The following is a 20145-nucleotide window of genomic DNA, read 5'->3' as shown; positions in this document are numbered from 1 at the left end:
GAATCAGGTTTTGCTGCTGGTTTCTAATTGCTGGTGATGCAGGAAGGAGGTAACTTGGAAGTTTCTCAGTTTGATAACTAGAAAAATAACAGTATTTCTGAGCGACTTCTGACCTCCTAATATTGGTGAGACTAATTTTTTCCAAGCTGGAATCATATGAATGCATGCCACCAAAACAGACTTACAGTGCAATTAGAAATTACAAATACAAGCCAAGAAGACGTCTAAACTGCATTTAATCAGATATTGTCACATTGAAGGTACTAGTTGCAAAGAGTAATCTAGAACTGGTGCAGTGACCCTGGCTGGAAGCCAGGTGCCCACCAAAGCTGCTCCATCACTCTCCTCCTCTACTAGACAGGGCAGAGAAAATATAACAAAAGGCTCATGAGAACTAAACCTTGTATAGACATTTCACTAATAGAAATTGCTAAATCAAAGCCAGCTTTTTTTCTGTCTATGTTATGGTTGCTTTTATAATGCATTTTTTCCTCATTATTACTAAAGATAAGCCTAGAGACAAAGCAGCAGTCCCTTTCCCTATGAAATCTGGAAGCTCTAGGTTTGAAAGTAAAAGTCACATTAAAATATTTTGTGGTTTTGAAGAGAACTTTGTATTCCCACCAAGATTTAAAATGGGCAGAGTTCATATTTCCCTGGAAAAGTGGCACCTTAATGACCCAGTCTGCCACATCAGTACTGGGACTCTCAGAGGACAAGTAGTTTAGCTTGGTCCTGTGGACAATGTGTGTTAGAGCCCTCCAAGAGGCTTCAAACGGGCTTTTTATTTCCTGGGCACAGGACTGCATTTCACTTGGCTATTACTCAGATAGCTGAGTGAAGAGGTTAGGTGGTCTCTGGGAAGTAAGAGGAGGAACACAAAGCCTTCCACCTTTTGCACAAAGCAAATTTGAACTCAGGTAAACTGCTTTAATCTTTCTTTCAGTATCTAGCACTATAGACTTGGTTTGCTGAGGCATCAAATGAGAGATAGTTCCTTACGTGTCTGCAAATGTAGTGATAACAAAAATTCCCCAATAATTTTATATACTGCTAAGTCACAGAAGGTGTTCAGTGCTGCATTGTTCAACCTGCTCTTGTCCTTTAACAATAGAAACCATCTGTTATCACATAAGCAAACAGTATTATATTCTACTTGCTTGGAAGAGTTCTTTTTATCTCTGTTTACTGTTTCAGGAAGCTGATACTGGCTGCAAATTGAAGTAATACTGTGACAATTTTATCCTGTGGATAACTTAAATTTCACAGAGCAGTATGACAAGCAAATGGTGTCCTTAGGTCATGGCTACTCCTAACCCGTAAGGACTGGATTTGGGGCAGCAAGCTATAGATGTGATCCTACTGCCAGTGTCTTAAATAAATTAGTTCCCTGTAGGGTCGGGGTGCCTCGTGGAATGATTCAGTTTTCTGATTCTTCTTTCTTTGTGAATATTGAAGTGGTTTCACAATTTTAAAAAGAGCTAACTCCACAGATCCTTCTGATTTGTTCGTATGTAAGCCAGAATACCAGTGACCAAGGAGCCTGTGAAAGCAAACACTGAACTTAGAGGCTTAAAACAGATGTGACTTAATAAATAAACCCATTAGATTAAACTGTCTCCTCTTAAAAATCATATTCTTAAGCTTCATCTCATATTATGAAACATTGTAGTGTTGCATATGGTTAAGGCTTCCCAGTCCTTCACAAGACACCTAAAACTTTTTTATTTCAGCTTGCCAACCCATAACTAACCTGAAATGTTTCATACTTGGGGACTACTTCAGGCTGAATGCTTTTTAATGTTTTTAAAGGTTACAGCCAGCTGGCAGAGTCTAGACATAGTCATGCTGTAAGTTAATTCTTACAGACTGATCTCAACTTGCTATTGGGAATTGTCCCTTGCCCAAAGCCAAGTTCCAGTTCCCAGGCTCCAACTGCTGCTTGGCTTAATTGTACAGATGTAGCTTTAACAGCCCAGCAGCATGCAGCAGAAAGCTGCCAGCCTGAAACAGGGTGTAAAAGTGAGACCCCGGGGCAGAAAAGTAATAAAGCAGTTTTGGGATCAGGAGAGAATGAGGAATGAAAGTACAAGGGATTCAAAGGGAGTCCGGGCTGGGAGTAAGAAGGGAACAACAGAGTTTGGGGAAGGGAGAAAGGAGAGAGCCTGAAATTATATATAAAAAAAAAAAAAAAGCAAGGAAAATCACTAGTAGTTAAGGAGGACAGTATGTTCCAACATGGGGGAAGTGACACTGCGTGCAGTTGTGTCGTCAGGAGCCACATTCAATGATGCTAACTGCAAGTAAAAATCAAGAGACCCACATAGTTTAAAAAAAGTGCTGGCACAGAAAGAACTCACATTTTAATGCCAAATAATTAAATTGTCTAGTAAAGAGAGTTAAAAGGCACTTACCATTCGCATCCAGGTTGGTATAAAGCCTTTGTATAGAGACATGAACCCTTCACCCTGTACAGTTTGAATTAAGCAGTCCATGGAAGATTTATACAGAAGACCTCTAGGAGTGTGCAAGGAGAACAAATAGTGTTAGGATTACAAATACACAATTTAAAAAAATCCTCATCTCTCCGAAACATAATTGGTATCTGCTAATTTTTTACAAGCAAAAGCTCTTTTGTAGGCTCAGTGGAGTCTAATCAGAACTGAAATCCACTAGAGTAACTGGGTGTGCTCAGGTGGCCATCACAATAATGCTCCCCCCCCCCCCAAACATTTACTAAATCAGTAAAATTATCATAAAAAAGCTGAAGAGCACATTAGAAACTTATGACTTCACTCCCAGCAAAATGGGTGAAACTCAAGGTTTCAGTTTTCTACTGAAAAGTCATCCCCACAGTGTCCGTACCTTCCCTGCTTGTCTCTTGGCTGGTTCATTACCCGGGTTTTCACCACATCAGCAGGAGTTCCCAGGACAGCAGCTACCAGGCCAGAACAGCAGCTGTCAACAGCAACAGATGCTTTAAGAAGAAACCAAGATTTATCACAATGATTAAGCATCATGATTCCAGTTCCAATAATAAAGATACATTAAAGCCGTTACTATCAAATAATGAGTAATACCTCATAACATAAACTTGATCTGAGAGAAGGCTCGCTAGTATTGCTCTTGTAAAGATGCCCTCACCTCTGTATGCAGCTCTGAGGCAGGGATGAATGACCCACAACAGGTACTTTATGATATTGTTTATATAAAGCAGATTTCTTCATAATTTATGGCAGTAAAAAAGGTTATTCTGCAGGGATTCTATCACTCATCCTTATTGTTCACTAAAGTTGAACTAGAGTAGATGAAATAGTACCAATTCTAGAAAAGTGAAAATTCCTATGCACTCACAGATGAGAGCAAAGGTGTTTAAGTGCATCAGCAAGGTACTTCTAGTGAGGGCAGTTTTGTAGCAATGGTTGCATCCTTTCTCTTGTGTCTTTTGTAAAATGATGTCCTCTCAGGCAAAAAAAACCAACAACCCATCAAAATTGTACATGTGCATTTCATCAGCAATATCACAACCAAAAAATAGGGGCTTCTCGGCACAGAGAGGAGGATCAAGACAGCAAGGCTGGAAATGCTCCACAATGGAGAAAAGCAGTAATTGAGGAACAGGCACCTGGCAACACTGTGAGTCACACCATTGTCCACAAGTGGCGTGTTCAGAAGCAAGAAGTGTTTCACTGAGTCATAAGTGGTCAGATCTGTAAAGAGGATAATGAGAAAAAACAGCACGGTCAGAAGTAAATGGTATCTGTGGTGTACACCACATAGGATGAGGCTTGTCAAGACCCGTATTTCCAGTGCTGCTCCTCCCTGTTGGCATGGCTAGCACTGCCCTCCGTTTCTGATGACTTCGTGGCATCTAAGTCCTCTCTTTAGCTATGTGAATGCATGATCCTTTCTGTTACCTTCTTATCAGATTTACCTTACAGATGATAAAATGATCCCAAATGGAAAATTCTTAAAATAAGACTGCATATTAATGTTGTTTATGGAGAGACATACCTTAGTTAACAGTCATCCTGCAGCCTCATTTAGCAGCTCCTGATGCAAACATGATCCATCCAGTGATTCTTTACTGGTGCTTAGAAAGTAAGCTTACAGTATCTCTCATTTTCTACCTTCAAAGACATTTTTTTGACATGCTGCTAACGTAACCCTGTGTTGAATGCCCTAGGAATTGGTAGCTATCATGTCAAAGGAAATGAAACATCCAAAATAAAAAATTTCCAAGGCAATTCTATAGTATGTGCCAAGCACCGGTAAGTATTTTACGGTGGGAACCTGCATGCAGGGTCTTTCTGAAAGACATCTCCCTCCTTACTTTACAAACAGAAGGAGAACAAAGACCAACATATCCTAACAGTTTTGCAGAGACATAGGAAAGATCTGTCTATATGTGGAAAGAGTGAGTGTTTCTTGTATAAGCCAAGCACTCGGGCAGCCACTCTGCAGCTCCATCACACTTTGTTCATCTGGACACTAACCCGTGGACCATCTCCATAGCTCAGCCTTGGACCTGTGTCATCACCACAGACCTTGTGGTGATCACTGAGCTGTGTCAGACCCTGGCCACCCTACCCAGGCCTGATGCTGGCACACCTTCCTAGCTTGGCCTCAGTTCTGTCTCATCACCAAACTTTCCTGAGGATCTGGATCTTTGGGAGACCTGGCTGCCTGTGCAGGCTCTGCCCTGCTCGCCTTGGTTGGGCAGCAGGGGCTGTGTTGTAGCTGGCAAGGTGCCTTCTCTTCTGGCTGTAGGACCCCTCAGCTCCCAGCTCACCATCCCTTAGGCTCAGGCACAGGCTGTTTTTTTTAAGTTACTTGATTTTTGCAGGACTGAAACAGAGGTGCACAAGGCAGAAGTCACCTGCAGTGCACTCCAAACAGGTCCCCAGTGTTGATAAGCAAGAGACTAAGAGCAGGGGAGCAGCTGAGCTCTTCTTTCTTAAAGCTTAGATGCAGTCATAAGTGTGGCAGGCCAAGTTACTACATTTACCTCCCATGTTCACCAGAACAGCTCTCTGGACATTTGGCACCCATCCAGCCCAAAGCCCCCGTACTCCTCCTTCAGATAGGATCTTCATAAACGCATGGTGCACTCCTCGAAACCTGAAATCAATATGCAACTAGTAGGTAGAGAGCCCAGTAATGGAGAAGTCTTTGCACCTTTGAATCCCCCACCCTCCCCACTGGCCAGAGCCATTGCATGCCTCCCAGGCATCTCAGTGCCCTGCCTGTGGGAGGACACAGAGCAGCTGTGGAGAGGAGGTGTCGGAAAACAGGGAGAACCACATCATGGGCCAAAGAGTAATCATTAACAGGAAGAAAACACCACCTTCAAGAGGAACTGACCGTAACGGCTTTCCTTCCAACTTCCTTCTTCCCTCCATCTGCATCTGCACCTTCACCAGATCAGTTGGACTGGCAAAAAACTGTCCGATGGCACCCGCACACATGCCTCCAACTACAGCTTTCCTGCCAAATGGGAAAAAACATGCTCCAGGATACACAGAAAATGGCAGTGCATGAGCTAAAGAGTTCAGCAGCACAGCCCGGATGAAAAAAGTGTAAATGGTTATTCCCAGGCAGACAGCTTTTAGGGCTGCAGGACTTCTACAATAAGGACAGTCCCCAAACAGGCAATAGTATAAATATGCAATATTACCAGAAGGGAAAGCTCCCATCCTCAGCCCTGCCAAGCACAGAGTCACGGAGATGCTCGTATGCAACCATCCGACCACCAGAGTACACTGCAGGAAACAAAAGCAGGAAACAGTTCTTGGGGTTGCCATTTCTGGAGGTCACCCTGTGATAGAGAGAGCACGAGACTGGTTGTAAAACACTCCGGAGCTTGCTTGGGTCAGCTGGTCACTGCTCTCACGTTTGTGATCACAGGGTGGAAAGCGAGGAGGCCATCTGGTAGCAGTGCCAGAGCCACAGCTTTTAGCATCAGAAGATGTATCTGAGTGAGCGTACATCTGCAGGAGGCAGCATGGTTTATGCCTCCACGCTAAGGAGATGTGACCACATTGCTTCCCTCTCAGCTGATGCCAGGCACAAAACCTCACACAAGTGCTTTTGAGCTTTGTTGTTACCATATGTGCCCTATCCCTGGAGGTGTTCAAGGCCAGGCTGGCTGGGGCTGGATATGGAATACCCCTTTGGCTAGTTTGGGTCAGGTGTCCTGTCTCTGCTGTCTCCTGGCTTCTTGTGCCCCTCCTCACTGGCAGAACATGAAAGCCTGAAAAGTCTTGATCAGGGTAAGCTGATAAGCAGCAAAAACATTACTTAGCAACAAGTAAAACATCTGCGTTACCAGTGCTATTCTCAGACTAAAGCCAAAACACAGCACTGCATCAGCTACTAGGAAGAAAACTAATTCTATCCCAGCCAATACCAGGACACAAGCTGACACTCCAAGGGGCGGTTGGCCACAGAAGGCAGGACCCAAACTCATCCTGTCATGAGCAGACAATCACCTATGTGTCGGTAGACGGCTGGCGTAGCTCCTTGCCAGAGCTTTGTTAAGCCCTCCTCTTGAATGATGCCAGCTGCAGTGCGCAGCATGCCGTGGGAAGGGACCGCCTGCCCAGCGCCAGCTCCACCGCCACGAACAGCAGCTTCACCTTGGACCTGCAGTCGAGTTTTTGTCAGGTCGAGGGGAAATGTCACTGAGGAGAAAAAGCAGGGAACAAACATGAATACGAGTGCAGCTGCGGGGAGACCTACCATGCTGGCAACATCTGCACCACATCCCCCTGCCAGGTGGCCCAGGGGACTGTGCAAGCAGCAGTAGGCATCAGGGACTGTACCCAATGGGGGTGGAGAACAGACAATTCATGTTCAGATCTGCTGAAAGTGGCTCTGGTTAGGAGTAACTAAAATTCACATCAGACACCAGCTCTTGATCCCCGATTTCTTTTTGTTGGCTTGTTATTCAATGTGCGTACTTTCCAAGAGGCTCTGGATTTAAAATCCTGTTCCAGTTACTCCTCAAGAATAAAGATCAATCAAATCTCATCGAGCGTATGGCCTCTACGATTCTACCCAGCATAGTGGCAGCACATGTTACAGTCAGGAGCAACCCCACAGTGACCATCACAGTACAGGCACACAGGTGAGCATCTGTTCTACGAACCACCCTTAACCGTGCTGCTTTTCTGATCCAGACACAAAATCACATTTAGCTTATTATTTCTTTCACTGAAATATCTGCTGGCCAGGGAAGGTGCTCCAATTTGATCTCAGCTTCCTAGGGCTGCTCCTCAAACAGTGTGAGTATGTATTTGCTGCCCCTAATTTCAGTTCCAGGCAGGGAGTGTCTCACTGGGTGATGGACCTTCCCAGCCTGTCTCAGGCAGCGAGGGACCAGGAGCAGGGCTTGCCTTTGGCTGTATACCTCTGTGACACACTGTGCTACAGCATCCTCCCAGAGCAGGACTTGGAGGTGCTGGGGGAATGCAGAAACACTCAAAGCCTCAGCAGATTTCCAGTATATTTGTGCATTAAGTTTGGTATTCATATTTAAAGATTAGCAAAGATTGAGAAGTTACAAATCATTAGAGCAGTGCAACAGATTTGCCTGCAAGAGCTTGGAGAAATTATATAGAATATGTTCTTGTAGAAAATATGTAGAATATGCTGAGAAATACTCCAAGTTACTGATCACTGTGCGCCCTGGCTATGCAGATGCCCGGGTGCTTCCTTCCTTCATTTCAGGAAGGAAATGGACTATACTCCATTTTTACAGACATTCCCAGTGTAACCAAAACCCTTAAGATTTCTTTTTTTTTTCTTTTTATTAAGCTGCCTTAACTATGAACAATCCCTGCTAGAGCTTCCTGTCTCTATAGTCATCTTCCAGAAACCCAGCAAGTGCAAAGCTTAAGCCAGTGACAGCATCTCTGTGTTAATTGCTGCAGCCCCTCAGCCTCGGAGGCAGAGATTTAGACCTGAAAAACTCCTCTCTCCAGTCACAGTCAGGTGGCACAAAATACTTGCAAGGCTTAAATTATTGACCAGTTGTGACAAGCACAGTGGAACAAGCAGATTTGCTGGAGTGAATGCCAAGGAATGAGGTATTTGCAGACTGGAGTTCCCACGGCCTCCCATAAGTAAATGTGGACCCCCTTCCCTCTCAGAAGATCAGGGTGAGTTGTACCTAGTTCTGCCACAGCGGCTGCACAGGCTGACAGAGCGAATTTGCTGGCTCGGGGCCATCTCTCTGGGAGAGGTAAGCTCTTCTCTTCTTCTGCAGGTGACATCTAGCGTCCAGCATGAAACGGGGCTAACCAGCCGCCCTATTAGGGTCTGCAGCAAAAGCAGACCCTAGCTCCGCTCTGTTCTGGGTCGTTTAGGTGACAGATATCGAAGGTCATGTGCCTCCAGCGCCAGCAGCAGGAACTGCAGCAGTGCAAGTGCCTCCTGCAGAGCTGCAGGGTCCTGGTGCAGTGACACAGGAGACTCTTCTGCAACAGCCTCCTGGGAAATGTAGTCTGTCACCAGCGCTGCTGTCTGGCAGGAAACCGGCAGTGCAGGTACGGGCACACACACACACTATTGCCCAATTGCCCAGTGTGTGTATGTATAAAAAATCATTACTGAAACCTCAAGATTATGAGAACATGTTTGGGGTTTGTTTGCTTTATGGGGTGCTGTCATTGTCAGCAGTGACTAGGGAGCCCCAAACTGCATCCCCATGGCAAACATCTGAGAGAGATGATTTGATCAAGGTCTGGTGTTACAAAAGCTGCATAAGCAACAGCTACATGTCAATGTGGAGTGCTGGAGTGCTTGTAGCAACTGCCATCTCCTGGGGATTAGGCACAGAGGAGTGTGGTTTGAGCAAGAGGCACACAGACCTGGGAAGGCAGAAGCAGATCTCTGCCCAAAGCCCCTATGTGAAAAGCTCTAAGCTTTTCCTGGCCAAATGCTGAAGCCCTGTTAATTGTGTACCAGCCCTCGTTTCTGTTAAATTAATGTAAGCATATTTAGGTTCTCATAATGAAAAAAGGCATGTGCTGTTCAAGAGAAATTTCTCATTTATCATGAAGGCTCAGCTGAATCACTAAGTTAATCATTAGCCATTAATCACTAATCCTCGTGCTGAGGATTTGAGAAGTTTTTAGGTCACAAACTTATCCCAGAACACCTCCCTAGCAGCCTAACATTTTGGTCCTGGTCACAGCTATTCAGACAAATGAAGGGAGCATTGCAATATGCGGCTATAGTCAGATGAATTTATCTCACCAGTCACCAGTAATGAGTATTAAACTGGATCCTTCTTTGGGTTAGAATTTATGCAGTGATAAATTACCAACAAACCCCTGATCAAATGGGAAGAAAGCACATTCCAGTTTAATGCTAGCATGCCTGGCTGCACTGAGGGTACAAGTGGTTCACAACCTTATTCTAGACAGTTTACGCAGGCTGCTGTTGGCACTTTTCTGCCTCTCTCCATAGCTGTTCTCTGGTTTTGGGTCAGCTTGTGCCACTGTGTATCAGTGTTGTGTATCATTGATTCACAATTCAGATTGGAGAGGACCTTCAGAGGTCCCCTAGTACAGTCCTCTGCCAAGAGCAGGGGTAGCTTCAGGGTTACATCAGGTTGCCCAGGGTCTTGTTTGGACACCTACTGAAAGCCTCCGAGGGTGGGATTTCACAGCCACAGTCTGTTCCGGTGCTTAACCACTTTGTGATCTTTTTTTTTCCTTATATTTGGTCAGAATTTCCCATGTTGCATCCTATGTCCATTACTTCTCATCCCTTAGACCTCTGCAAACAGTCTCACACTTTCTTCCCTTTAACCTAGTGCTTTAGGGGGTGCAAACCAACTAGATCCCTCCTTCAAATAAACCCCATAAAATTGTGGTATCTTGTAGAGAGAGAGCTCTCCATGGTCGTTTTTGGGCTGAGGAAATAAACCAGACAGATTTGGATATGGCAGTGATGAAAGAATTTTCTCTTCCCACTGGATCTCTGAAATAAGCCTGGCTTGGAGAGAGACACTTGTGTGACCATCACTGTGATCTGTGGAGCAGAGAAGGGCCATTGCTCGCAGAGGTCCATCAACAGCTGCAGTTTATATATTCCCAAATCCTGAGGAAGGCAGCTCCAGCAAAGCCATCTCTTCTCCAGGCTGAACTGTCCTAGCTGCCTCAGCCTGTCCTCAAATGACAGATGCTCCAGCCCTTTATGAAGCTCTTGGAACTTCACTGGGCTCACTCCAGTCTGTCCATGTCTCTCTTGCACTGGGGAGCCCAGAACAGGACCCAGCACTCCAGATGCATCTCTCCAGCACTGAGCAGAAGGGGAGGATCATGACCTGCTGGCAATGCTCTTCTAATGCAGCTCAGCCTGCTGTTGAGTGCAAAGGCTCATTTCTGACTCATTCTCTACATGGTGTCCACCAGGACCCCAGATCTGCCAATCTACTTTCCACCCAGGTGGCTCCCAGCCTGTACTGGTAGGCTTGTTCCTACTCATGGGCAGGACTTGGCGTTTCCCTTTGCTGAACTTCATGAGGTCACTTTGGTGCTGAGAAACGTTGGATCAGATGATTCTTGAGATCCTTCCCAACCTTGTATTCTGTGGTTATATAAGCCCCTGTTTTCCTGTTTCTCCAGCTTGTTGAGGCTCCTCTGAATGGCAGCACACCCACCTGTCTACCAGCTGCTCCTCCTGGTTTCGTATTGTCTTCACATGTGCTGAGTGTGTGCAGGGGCAGGCTGTGAGAGCACTTCCTAGGCTTTTTTATACTTACTGAATTCTGCACATAGTGTTGGTGTGATACTTCCACACACACAAATCAACCTGACCTATCTGAAATGTCTGCTGACATTATAGTGGTATTAAAGGGGCCACCAGCATGTTTTTAACTGTCAGTTTGACCTCTGAAGCCTTTCTGTGCCCCTCAGACACTGGACACACATCCAACCTTTCATAGGGCTTACTGCTTCAGGTGACACTTGAAGGAGTTTCTTGCTGTCTGACTTAATGAAAACCAAATGTCTGAAAATTACAGCCTCTCTGCTTTGTAATCTTGATATTGCCAAAAATACTTGTTTTAACTGAAGAAAGTGACACACTGCTTTGCCACAGAGTCCCTGGCTGTGTCCCTGCCTGCTTGGGTAGCCTTCAGCAACGAGTGCGAAGTTCAGGGATTTGGCAAAGCAGCATCCAAGTTTTGCAAGCACTGGAGTTGGTCCTCATCCCAGAGCAGAGAATTGACTCTGCCTTTTCCAGCACAAGTTAAAAAACAAGCCCCAGACTGGGCTGGTTGGTGCTTTGACATCTCGTCTCCGTGGCAGTGATCAGCTGGCAACTGATAAAGGACGCCCTATTCACTGATGTGACCACACAAGTGCTGTGGCAGGCAGTGGAGAGGCAAAATGGCTCTTGCTTTCCTCTTGGCAGCAATCCTGGGACTTCTTGCTGTCAAGGCTGTTTTGTTTCAGCTGAGAAACCCAAGCTCCCCTCCTTGCATCGGGGGCTGGATCCCTTGGTTTGGAGCTGCGTTTCAGTTCGGGAAGGCTCCTCTGGAGTTCATAGAGCAAGCTAGAAGCAAGGTAATGGCTGTGGCGGTGTGCCTGCTCATGGGCATGTGCTCAGGGTGGCTGCGTGCAGGGGAAGGCTGAGGAGAAACTCCTACATTAAGTTTGTCCCTTTCCTGTCACACTTTATAACGTGAGGAGCGTTTAGCTGGTGAAGGATTGGGTTTATCCCCGTAACATTACTAAATTGTGGCTCTGATGCAGGCTGTGTGATCTCTGTGCTTTGATTGTTGTTTGGACCCAGCCCCTCTGCTGTTTCTCTCGTGCAGTCTGGCTACGTGTTAATCTTGGTTTCAGATAATGTGGAAAGCCCTGTGCCTGGCGCTGGGACCAGGAGTTTATTATTTGCATGCTTAAAGTTAGGTGAAATTGTTTGGTGCCAGCTTCTGTTCCCCTGCATTCAAGAGACACAGGCATGCTTGGCAAGTGACTCCCTCCTGATGCACTTACCAAACGCAGGTGTGAAGATTTACCCACTAGATGTGCTTTTCTTTCTCTGTCTGTCTGATAGAGAAAGCCTAAACTATTAATTTAGATTACATGCTTAATTTCTAGGTAGCTAATACTAGTTGATGTAAAACCCATTTCCCATTTTCAGTCAGCAATGGCAGCTGCTACTGCAGTGTGGTCAGCCTCACGTGTCCGATACTGAAGGATTGCACAGCCCATTGCTTGCACAAACTAGCTAAAAGTGAAACCTCTGCAATATCCTGAAATTTGAGGAAAAAAAAATGGATGTTTAAAATTTGTTTCTCATTTTGAGCTATTTGATTTCATATATTTAAATACTTCTTTCTTTCATGGTTGTGATAAACTCGTGTTAAATGAAAGCAGAAACCAGCCACATAATCCTTTAAACAATCTGGTCAAGCCTCACTTAAAAAAAACCCCAATGATAGTATTTATTTGACTCTTCAAAGTGGAGGCTGTTAGAAATCTGCTTGTATTGAAAACATCCTGGTGGCAACCAGATTAAAGCAGTTTGCCAGACTCCTTTTCAGTGCAATTCCTTTTGGGGACAGTTGTTTCACCGTGACTGAAGCTTCCTTTAGTTGCCTTTTTTTCCCCAAGCAGCTTTTAACAAAAGGGACCTTTCCATCCATCACTCCCCTGCCTGGCTGGCTGGCTGGCTGCAGGAGGATCTTACCCTTACTGCCCCGGCTCTCCTGTTCTTCCCTTCCTCTCCATAAACACCCCAGGCACCTCTCCCTCCCTTCCCACCTCCCACACTGGGCTGTGCTGAGGCCTGGAAAGACAAGCCTTTTCCTGCCTGCTTCCTTTTAAAGGAGTAGGCACTGTAGCAGAGTGAAGCCAAACAAAACAAGTGCTGTTGCCAAAGGGTCATTAACAGTCATTACAGGGACTGCAAAATATACCTGCAATAATTCCAAGCTCCTTAGTATTGCCAGAACAAGGTTAAGTGCCCTTACTACAAGCAAGCTGCCCTCATAAAAGTGCAGAAACAGCAGGCTCTGGGCAGTGTAAAACCTCTTTGGCTTGGTAGGGTCATTACCTTCTAGGGAGACTTTCACAGTTAGAAAATTCCTCCTCTGGATTAATTCTTCATTCTGTCGAAGTGACACTCATTTCTTTCTTAAAGTTATCTTTCGTATTATTTGCCCTTTCATATATTTCCTTTACTGCCTTTTCTCCTTCCACTGCTTCCAGCCTGAATTTGCTTGAAGTCCACAGTTTCTGTTTTCCTCCTACAGAGCAAGATGTGGGCTGAAGAACTGTATGTTTTTCCCCTTGTGTCATCAATGGGTCTAAAAAAAGAAAGATCCCCTGTCCAGTAAAATATTTAACCTCCGGTCTAATAAAAGGTACCACCTCTTCCTCCTAAAGCTGCCTGGTTAAAGTGGTTTGCAAGTGATTTGGGATGGGCAGGGTGGGTAGGTGGAGACACCATGCCACACAAAATACAGGGAGAGCTGCTTAGTGAGGGGTTCAAAGTCTGTGGTTCCACACTTTGCCATGGAAATATGGTAAGGGTTTATAAATCATAGAATCATAGAATGGTTTGAGTTGGAAGGGCCCTTAAAGCTCATCTAGCTTAAACCCCCTGCCATGGGCAGAGACACCTTCCCCTAGACCAGATTTTGCTCAAACCAGGGATTTCAAATGCTTCTCATCAGTTTGTTAATTAAGCTAACAAGAAAAGCTCAATGAAACCCATGAGATTGTTCTGCACTATTGTATGAACTATGGATCCATATATCACGCTCAGTGTGTTGATTGTGTTTGGGACATGGTGTCAGGATTTCTCCGAATCACAGGACTCAGCTGGATGCCTCCCAGGTTTATTGTGTGTGTGTGGCTGTGTCTGGGATGGCTCACTGCATTAATTGGCAAGGGACAGGCATCCTGGCTGAGGTTTGGTGTAGGGGAAACAGGCTGGAGGAGAGGACAGGTTTTCTGGTAGAGTGTTTCCAAAGATGGTGTCCACATCTGAGTTACTAATGGTCTGTGACCCTGGTCCCATACACTGAAGACCAAAATGCTAAAGTCCCTGAGATAGAGAAGGGACATGACATTGAACTTGTGCATGTATACCGAGGAGAGAACTGGCCCAGTGCACCTAGCCCCCAATGTAACTCTTGACACAACTAGAGACTGATTCTCATGAGGAACGGCTGAGGGAACTGGAGTTGTTTAGTCTGGAGAAGAGAAGGCTCAGGGAGGACCTTATCACTCTCTACAACTGCGTGAAAACATATTGTAGTGAGGTGGGAGTTGGTCTGTTCTCCCAAGTAACAAGTGACAGGACAAGAGGTAACAGCCTCAAGCTGCACCAGGGGAGGTTTAGATTTGAAATCAGAAAAAATTTCTTCACCATAAGGGTGCCCAGGCATTGGAACAGGCTGCCCAGGGAAGCGGGCGAATCACCGTCCCTCAACAGGTTCAAAAAACATGTAGACAAGGCCCTTAGTGACATATTTTAGTGGTGGACTTGGCAGTGATGGAGTAAGGGTTGGACTTTATGATCTTAAAAATCCTTTCCAACCTCATTGATTCTGTGATTCTAACCACAGCTGTCTAAGCTGAGAGTGGTTGCTCCCTGCCTGGCAGCACCCCTGGGAAAACAGGCTGTTTCCCCAATTTCCTTCCTTTGGAACTTTGGAGAACACCCTTCTGAAGTTTTTATTTCTCTGGAGCATCACTTTCATATAGTCTCAGAACTGCGTCTCATCATGGCACTCCTGTTTTGTGCAGTGTTTCCCAGTCTTTGGGAAAACCAGAGGAGTGAAAACAGCTTCATAGGCCCTAACTCCTAAGAGCATTTTTATTTTGCTTTCCATATCTCCGTCATCATGTCTCCTTAAACACTGTTTCAGACAGAGCCAGTAAATAGGCACGCACTGTTGGCAGGCAGCGCCCATGCTTCGTTGTTACCCACCCATAGCACTGCGATGGTAACTGCAGAACTCCCTGACAGCTTGTTCCAGTAGCTGATTTTATTGCATTAGAACAACAGCATAATTATACTGGGACAGATGAAAAGCCTGTTTATTCAGTGTCTGTCTCAAATAGCAGCCATCAGTAGGCGCTCAGTAACAGTGTAAGGAGCACACCCAGATGAGAATACACTGCCTTCTACTCCCTCTTTCCAGCTTCTGGTTGTCAACAGCTGAGGGACTTCCCAGGCTGGAATTTGCATCCAGATCTGACTGCAATAACCTAGTCTCTTTTGTTACTGTGTGTGTAATTTTTGTTTCACAGCATCCCACAGCAATGAACCCATAATTTAACCATGAATGATATAAAGTGTCCTGTCTGGTTTTAAACCACTGAATAGATGCCCATTAGCCTTTACATTATGAGAACCCAGGGATAATTGTTCTCTTTTCACGTTACCATAGGATCTAAGTATCTTTCTATTGAAACTTTCATTCATGCTTGCTGTGCATCCCTTTGTCTTTTCTCCCTCAGTATTATCCTGCTGAGATGGAATGGGCAGAGACATTAAACTGAAGATGTGGGCACAGGATGGGGTTAGATGTTTGTTGTCCTTTCTCCCCTCCTTTCCTAGCAAGATGAGAACTCTAAATTAATTACTACCACTTGGAGTTCTAACAGATCTTGGAGTCATTTCAGAATGTGATCATTCCAGGCCTTCTTCTTCTGTATTGTTTCTAGATCTCATAGTTTAAACCTCCAGATGAGTCCAGATCATGAGAAAACTTTTGATTCCTTCTTCTAAGTAATGAATTAAGAATATGTTTAAGGCCACATATCCTTATGTCTTCCTAAGAGCTATATTGGGCTCTTCTTCAGTACATCCTATTTATCAACTGCTAAACCTGATCTTTAATGATGCTTGTAAAATTTCTTGAGTACTGGAATGATGGCACCATGTTCACCTGTGCATCCTTCTGTTGCTGAGGGTGCTTTAACAGATCACAGTAGGTAGTTCTGCAACTTCGTATTTCAATTCCTCTAGAGTTTTAACTTGAAATACTTATCACTGTTACCTAGCACTTGTTTAAGTTTATTCTACTTAATACTTCCTTTAATACAAGGTCTATATCTATCATGCTCGGTAAAAGGCTCCAGTGTGGGACTTGTGTTGAACTGACATAAATGCTTCCCCATGCGGTTTCTTTGCACCTTGAGCATTTATCAGGCTCAGAAACACATTGTGAAACTTCCTGCATCTTGAGTGTTTGGCAAAGTCTGTATTACAGGGGATGGGGATTGCCATTAGTGGTTTGATCCTCAAACCTTCTTTAGTATTTTAATTTTAAATGTAATTGATCAGCTATCATATTTATTTGTAATTTCCTGTTGGGACACAAAATTCTCCCTTCTGAAAGATGTGTCTGTGAATATCCACCATCACTGCACTGTTCAACGAAGCTGACTTGTTCAGGAGGTCTTTATAGGGGTATATTTTAATGCAGTTTCATTCAATACTGGTTTAATTCTTATTACTCTAAATAGATTGCAGGAAATTTGGTGAGATCCAAATCAGATTTTTTGTGTAGGTGTTTACGGTAAAACATCCAGCTTTACTGATGGGCACTGGACACAAAGCCAGTCCTATCAGTGGTGTCTAAGGGCAGTTCAGCTCACCTTCAAAAATAGAGGGGTGCAGTAGCTGGTCAGGTGAATCATGTTTTAGGCTCCACTGATTGCATATAATGGGAGCTTAGGTATCTTGCTTACATGTATCATCTAAAATAAAGTGTTCTAATTTTAATTGAGTGTGACCTTAATTGTATAATTAATTGTTATTGCAGATGGCTATTAGTTCAAATTTAATTTTAGTTTAAATTTGCTTTAAGTACATTTTAGTGTTAATATAAAATTTAAAATACGTAGTTTAAACCCAAACACAGATTCACTGGGGTTTGTCCAGCCTGATGGTGAAGGCCTGCTGTTTCCCATTAAGAAAGCAACCTTAGCTATTATTAAGCAGTATTTTATTTATTGTTGCACAGAGTTTAAACAGTCATTCTTTACTGCTAAACCCAGGACAGTAATTTACAGTTGAAGGACACATTCAAAATTCAACTGATACCAAGAGGAATCTTTTCCTTCAAAGAGCTTTTGATGGAGCAGGCTTTACAATACAGACACAGACAACAAAAGAAATGGTTAAAGTCAGTGGCATAAAACCTGTGAGCAAGGAGGATTCAAGGCTTTTCAGTGCTCCATACAGTTCAACAGAAAACAACTTCTCACCCTTGTCAGCAATGTAATCTGGAAAACCAAATCAAGTTCCTTGATGTGCTTAGAGATGTTATGAAAGCCCTAAACCTTTCCCTATGCACAGTAACTTTGCCAAGAGAAGATGGTGTGCCTATAAATGTAAATGCTGTGTTTTTTATTTCCAAGGCTTTTCCCTGCAAGCAGAAATTGCCTTACTAAGAAAAAGATGCTAAAGATGCTCTATTCCCTAATTTTGATTTTTTATGCATAAATCTTACAGCCAGCAGACACTGCGCATTTGTTTCCTAGCTTAGAGTATCTACACATATCAGTGATCTTTTAAATAATGTAGGAATTCAGAATAATTATGCGGATACTTACTGCTGAAAGTTCTAAGAGAGCTCTAGGCTATTAGATTACAGGAAAATGAAAGAATGATTTATGGCATCAAAAATGTTCTCAGCTATTAGATTAAGGGAAAATGAAGGAATGATTTATGGCATCAAAAACGTTCTCAGCAAACTCCATCTATTCTTCTCAAAGCTTGCTAGTTATTTAGATACTAATCTTTAAATACCTGTACAAGAAAGAAATCCTTGGTATTAGCAGAACCTTTAAATAAGGAAAGGGAAAGGAAAGGGAAAACAAAGGGAAAGGAAAAAACAAAATATTAAAAATAGGCAGGAGTAGGGGTTTTGTTAAAAAAATTGCAGATTGAAATTGGTAGGATTATGGATTTTTACAATGTGGGTACTTCACTATGGCAGCCAAGGGGTGCAGTAGATAATCCATCACTTGGGTTCTTAAAACCCACGTAGGTTGTATGGTTTGAACTGTAATGTAATTCAAATGTAAAATGTTAATCTCAGAGAAGGAATCTCTTCTCCTCTGCAAGAGGTCAGGTCAGGTCAGGCAGGCACATCTCATGTTCCCTTCTGGGTCGTAAGACTACAAATTTGGCCTGGTTCATGCTGATCTTTGTGCACTTCTGAGATAAGGTGTACAGAGAGCAGGAAGCACCAGGTCCTCCCTCCTGAGCTCTCAGCAGCACCAGAGTGCCTTTCTCCCATCAACCATGTTAACAATACAGTAATATGAAATCTGTCTTTGTTCCAGCACGGGCCTGTGTTCACAATATTTGCTCTGGGGAAGCGGTACACTTTTGTGACTGAGGAAGAAGGAGCTGAAGTGTTTTTTAAATCTGAAGACTTAAATTTTGAACAGGCAGTCCAACAAGCTGTCAAGAATGCAGGTAACTGAGACCTTGCTCTTTTTTAATGGAAATCAAATCTGGCTACCCAAGGACATTACTGCCCTACCCAAAGCCCATGCTATGAAATGAAGGTGAAATTAAATTTATTCATGTGGATCCAGCACTGTAAACCTGTAAACTGGGTTGGATTCAGCCTCAAGGGATCAAGGGTTTCTGATGCAGGGACTGTTACTACTTTTATCATCAATCAATCCCAGTTTGAGATCAGGTCCTTTTCTGTGTCTAGACACTCCACCTATGTGTACCAAGTTTGTAGCAATAGCATGTTTTCCTATCATTTGAGTTGAAAATCAGCTTGTACTAATAATTAGTTGTTACCGTGTAGTACATCTACTTTCCAAAATGTTTCTGTTTCTTTTTGTATTTAGTTTCTGTACCTGCAGAAGCATTTTATCAGAACCATGGTAATCTCTACAGCATGCTGAAGGGAAAAATGGCTCCTTCTAATCTGCACATGTTCACGGGCACTTTGTGTAAGGAGCTATATGAGCACATGACACACCTCGGCACAGAGGGCACAGGTGACCTCAATGACCTGGTAAGGTAAGGGAGTTCTGCAGCTCATCTCTAACGCATGGGTATCCTGTGTGGAAGCAGAGATATTATCATAGAATCATGGGATGGTTTGGGTTGGAAAAGACCTTAAAGATCATCTAGTTCCAGTTCCCTGCCACAGGCAGGGACACCTTCCACTAGACCAGCTTGCTCCAAGTCCCATACAGCCTTGCCTTGAACACTGCCAGGGATGGGGCAGCCACAGCTTCTCTGGGCAACCTCTGACAGGGCCTCATCACCCACACAGTAAAAAAATTCTTCCTTATATCTAAACTAAATCTCCCCTGTTACTGTAAAGCAGGTAGAGCTCAGGCTCTTTCAGCTCTGTCAGAGTGCTCATCACTGCTTCACAGTTTCAGGTGGTGCACAGAGTGGACAGGGTTTCATCTGAAATCATCCCATCCTGCTACATGCTTGATGCAACCTCAGGGACAGGGTGTTCTTCCAGTGCCATGTCTGTCATAGCATCCAAGTCAGCTGTTACTTGTTTAAAGTGTTTCAAAAAAACCCAGTCATATGCTGGATGATAGACTGCAGGATCCAAAAAAGTCATCCACAGTAAATCTGGGAGGTGTGATCTGTTCTTACGGTTTTGCCAAACAAGGCAGGCGAAAAGAATTAGTATGCAATGCCCTGGATAATTATTTATCTGCCTCAGAATTAAAACCAGAGAGCCAGCAGGTGGCTCCAGCGTCCTTGTGATCTTCAGAAGAGGAAAGCGAGAGTCACTGCCTGAAATACATGTTTAGCAGTAGCTGCAACCCAGCAAAGACTGCATGAGGGTTTCTCGGAGCTAAAGGGGTGAAGTGGTCTGAAAAAGGAGCTCAGATTTGTCAGGATAACAGAGGAGCAGTCAGGGGAGGCGTGAGACAAAAAGAAAACAAAAAAGCATTGTTCTGTTCAGCAAAGCTGCAGCCGGAGGCAGGTTTGTTGGGGTGCCTGTTTGCAGAAGGGTTTGTGCAACTCCCAGAAGACCTGCATGGGCTAATTTGAAATAAGAGGAGTGGTTGATAGGGAGAAAGGAACCTCAGTGCCCAGAGCCTTTCTGCCACTGCTCAAGTGATCAAACACTAACTGATGAAGCTCAGCCATGTGAAGAGG

The 20145-nt window shown here is 44.2% G+C and overlaps 2 protein-coding genes across 8 annotated transcripts in view; one reads left to right on the top strand and one right to left on the bottom strand.

Moving 5' to 3' along the window:
• Positions 1-330: 330 nt before the first annotated feature.
• Positions 331-8372, bottom strand: SLC25A27 (solute carrier family 25 member 27). Of its 2 annotated transcripts, none has more exons than XM_061372287.1 (9): positions 8174-8372; positions 6492-6683; positions 5678-5762; positions 5365-5487; positions 5009-5121; positions 3626-3710; positions 2866-2958; positions 2415-2517; positions 331-353 (listed from the first exon to the last, which is right to left on the bottom strand). In XM_061372287.1, the coding sequence occupies exons 1-9, from the start codon at positions 8274-8276 to the stop codon at positions 351-353; spliced, it is 900 nt and encodes a 299-aa protein (XP_061228271.1). In that variant the 5' UTR covers positions 8277-8372; the 3' UTR covers positions 331-350. The 2 variants fall into 2 exon arrangements, with proteins under 2 accessions (XP_061228271.1, XP_061228269.1); XM_061372285.1 differs by lacking the exon at positions 331-353 and adding an exon at positions 704-1543.
• A 30-nt stretch (positions 8373-8402) lies between these two features.
• The window catches only part of LOC133222521 (24-hydroxycholesterol 7-alpha-hydroxylase), a 104048-nt gene continuing 92305 nt past the window's right edge, over positions 8403-20145 (top strand). For 3 of the 6 annotated variants that reach the window (XM_061372282.1, XM_061372281.1, XM_061372283.1), the window contains exons 1-3: positions 11205-11579; positions 18333-18468; positions 18858-19032. In XM_061372282.1, coding sequence (XP_061228266.1) covers positions 11403-11579; positions 18333-18468; positions 18858-19032 — 488 coding nt within the window. In that variant the 5' untranslated portion in view covers positions 11205-11402. Of the gene's footprint in view, positions 8550-11204; positions 11580-18332; positions 18469-18857; positions 19033-20145 lie in introns of those variants that run through there. The other 3 variants (XR_009728305.1, XM_061372280.1, XM_061372284.1) reach the window with 2 other exon arrangements.

The sequence above is a fragment of the Neopsephotus bourkii genome, unplaced genomic scaffold, assembly GCF_033783945.1.
Source record: "Neopsephotus bourkii isolate Nb327-2 ecotype Australia unplaced genomic scaffold, CSIRO-AGI_Nbou_v1 NB_1600, whole genome shotgun sequence".
Taxonomy (NCBI): Eukaryota; Metazoa; Chordata; class Aves; order Psittaciformes; family Psittacidae; genus Neopsephotus; species Neopsephotus bourkii.
The sequence above is the reverse complement of the archived record's forward strand: the minus strand, read 5'-3'. Positions and strand labels throughout refer to the sequence as shown.

Excerpts from the sequence above, each read along its gene's own strand:
- SLC25A27 (XM_061372285.1), bottom strand. The coding sequence starts at position 8,276 with ATGTCACCTGCAGAAGAAGAGAAGAGCTTACCTCTCCCAGAGAGATGG. Across the intron at positions 2,959-3,625 it reads GTGACTCACAGTGTTGCCAG|CTGCTGTTCTGGCCTGGTAG; the intron begins GTGCCTGTTCCT and ends TGCTGTTGACAG. Across the intron at positions 1,544-2,414 it reads TACCAACCTGGATGCGAATG|GCTCCTTGGTCACTGGTATT; the intron begins GTAAGTGCCTTT and ends TTGCTTTCACAG.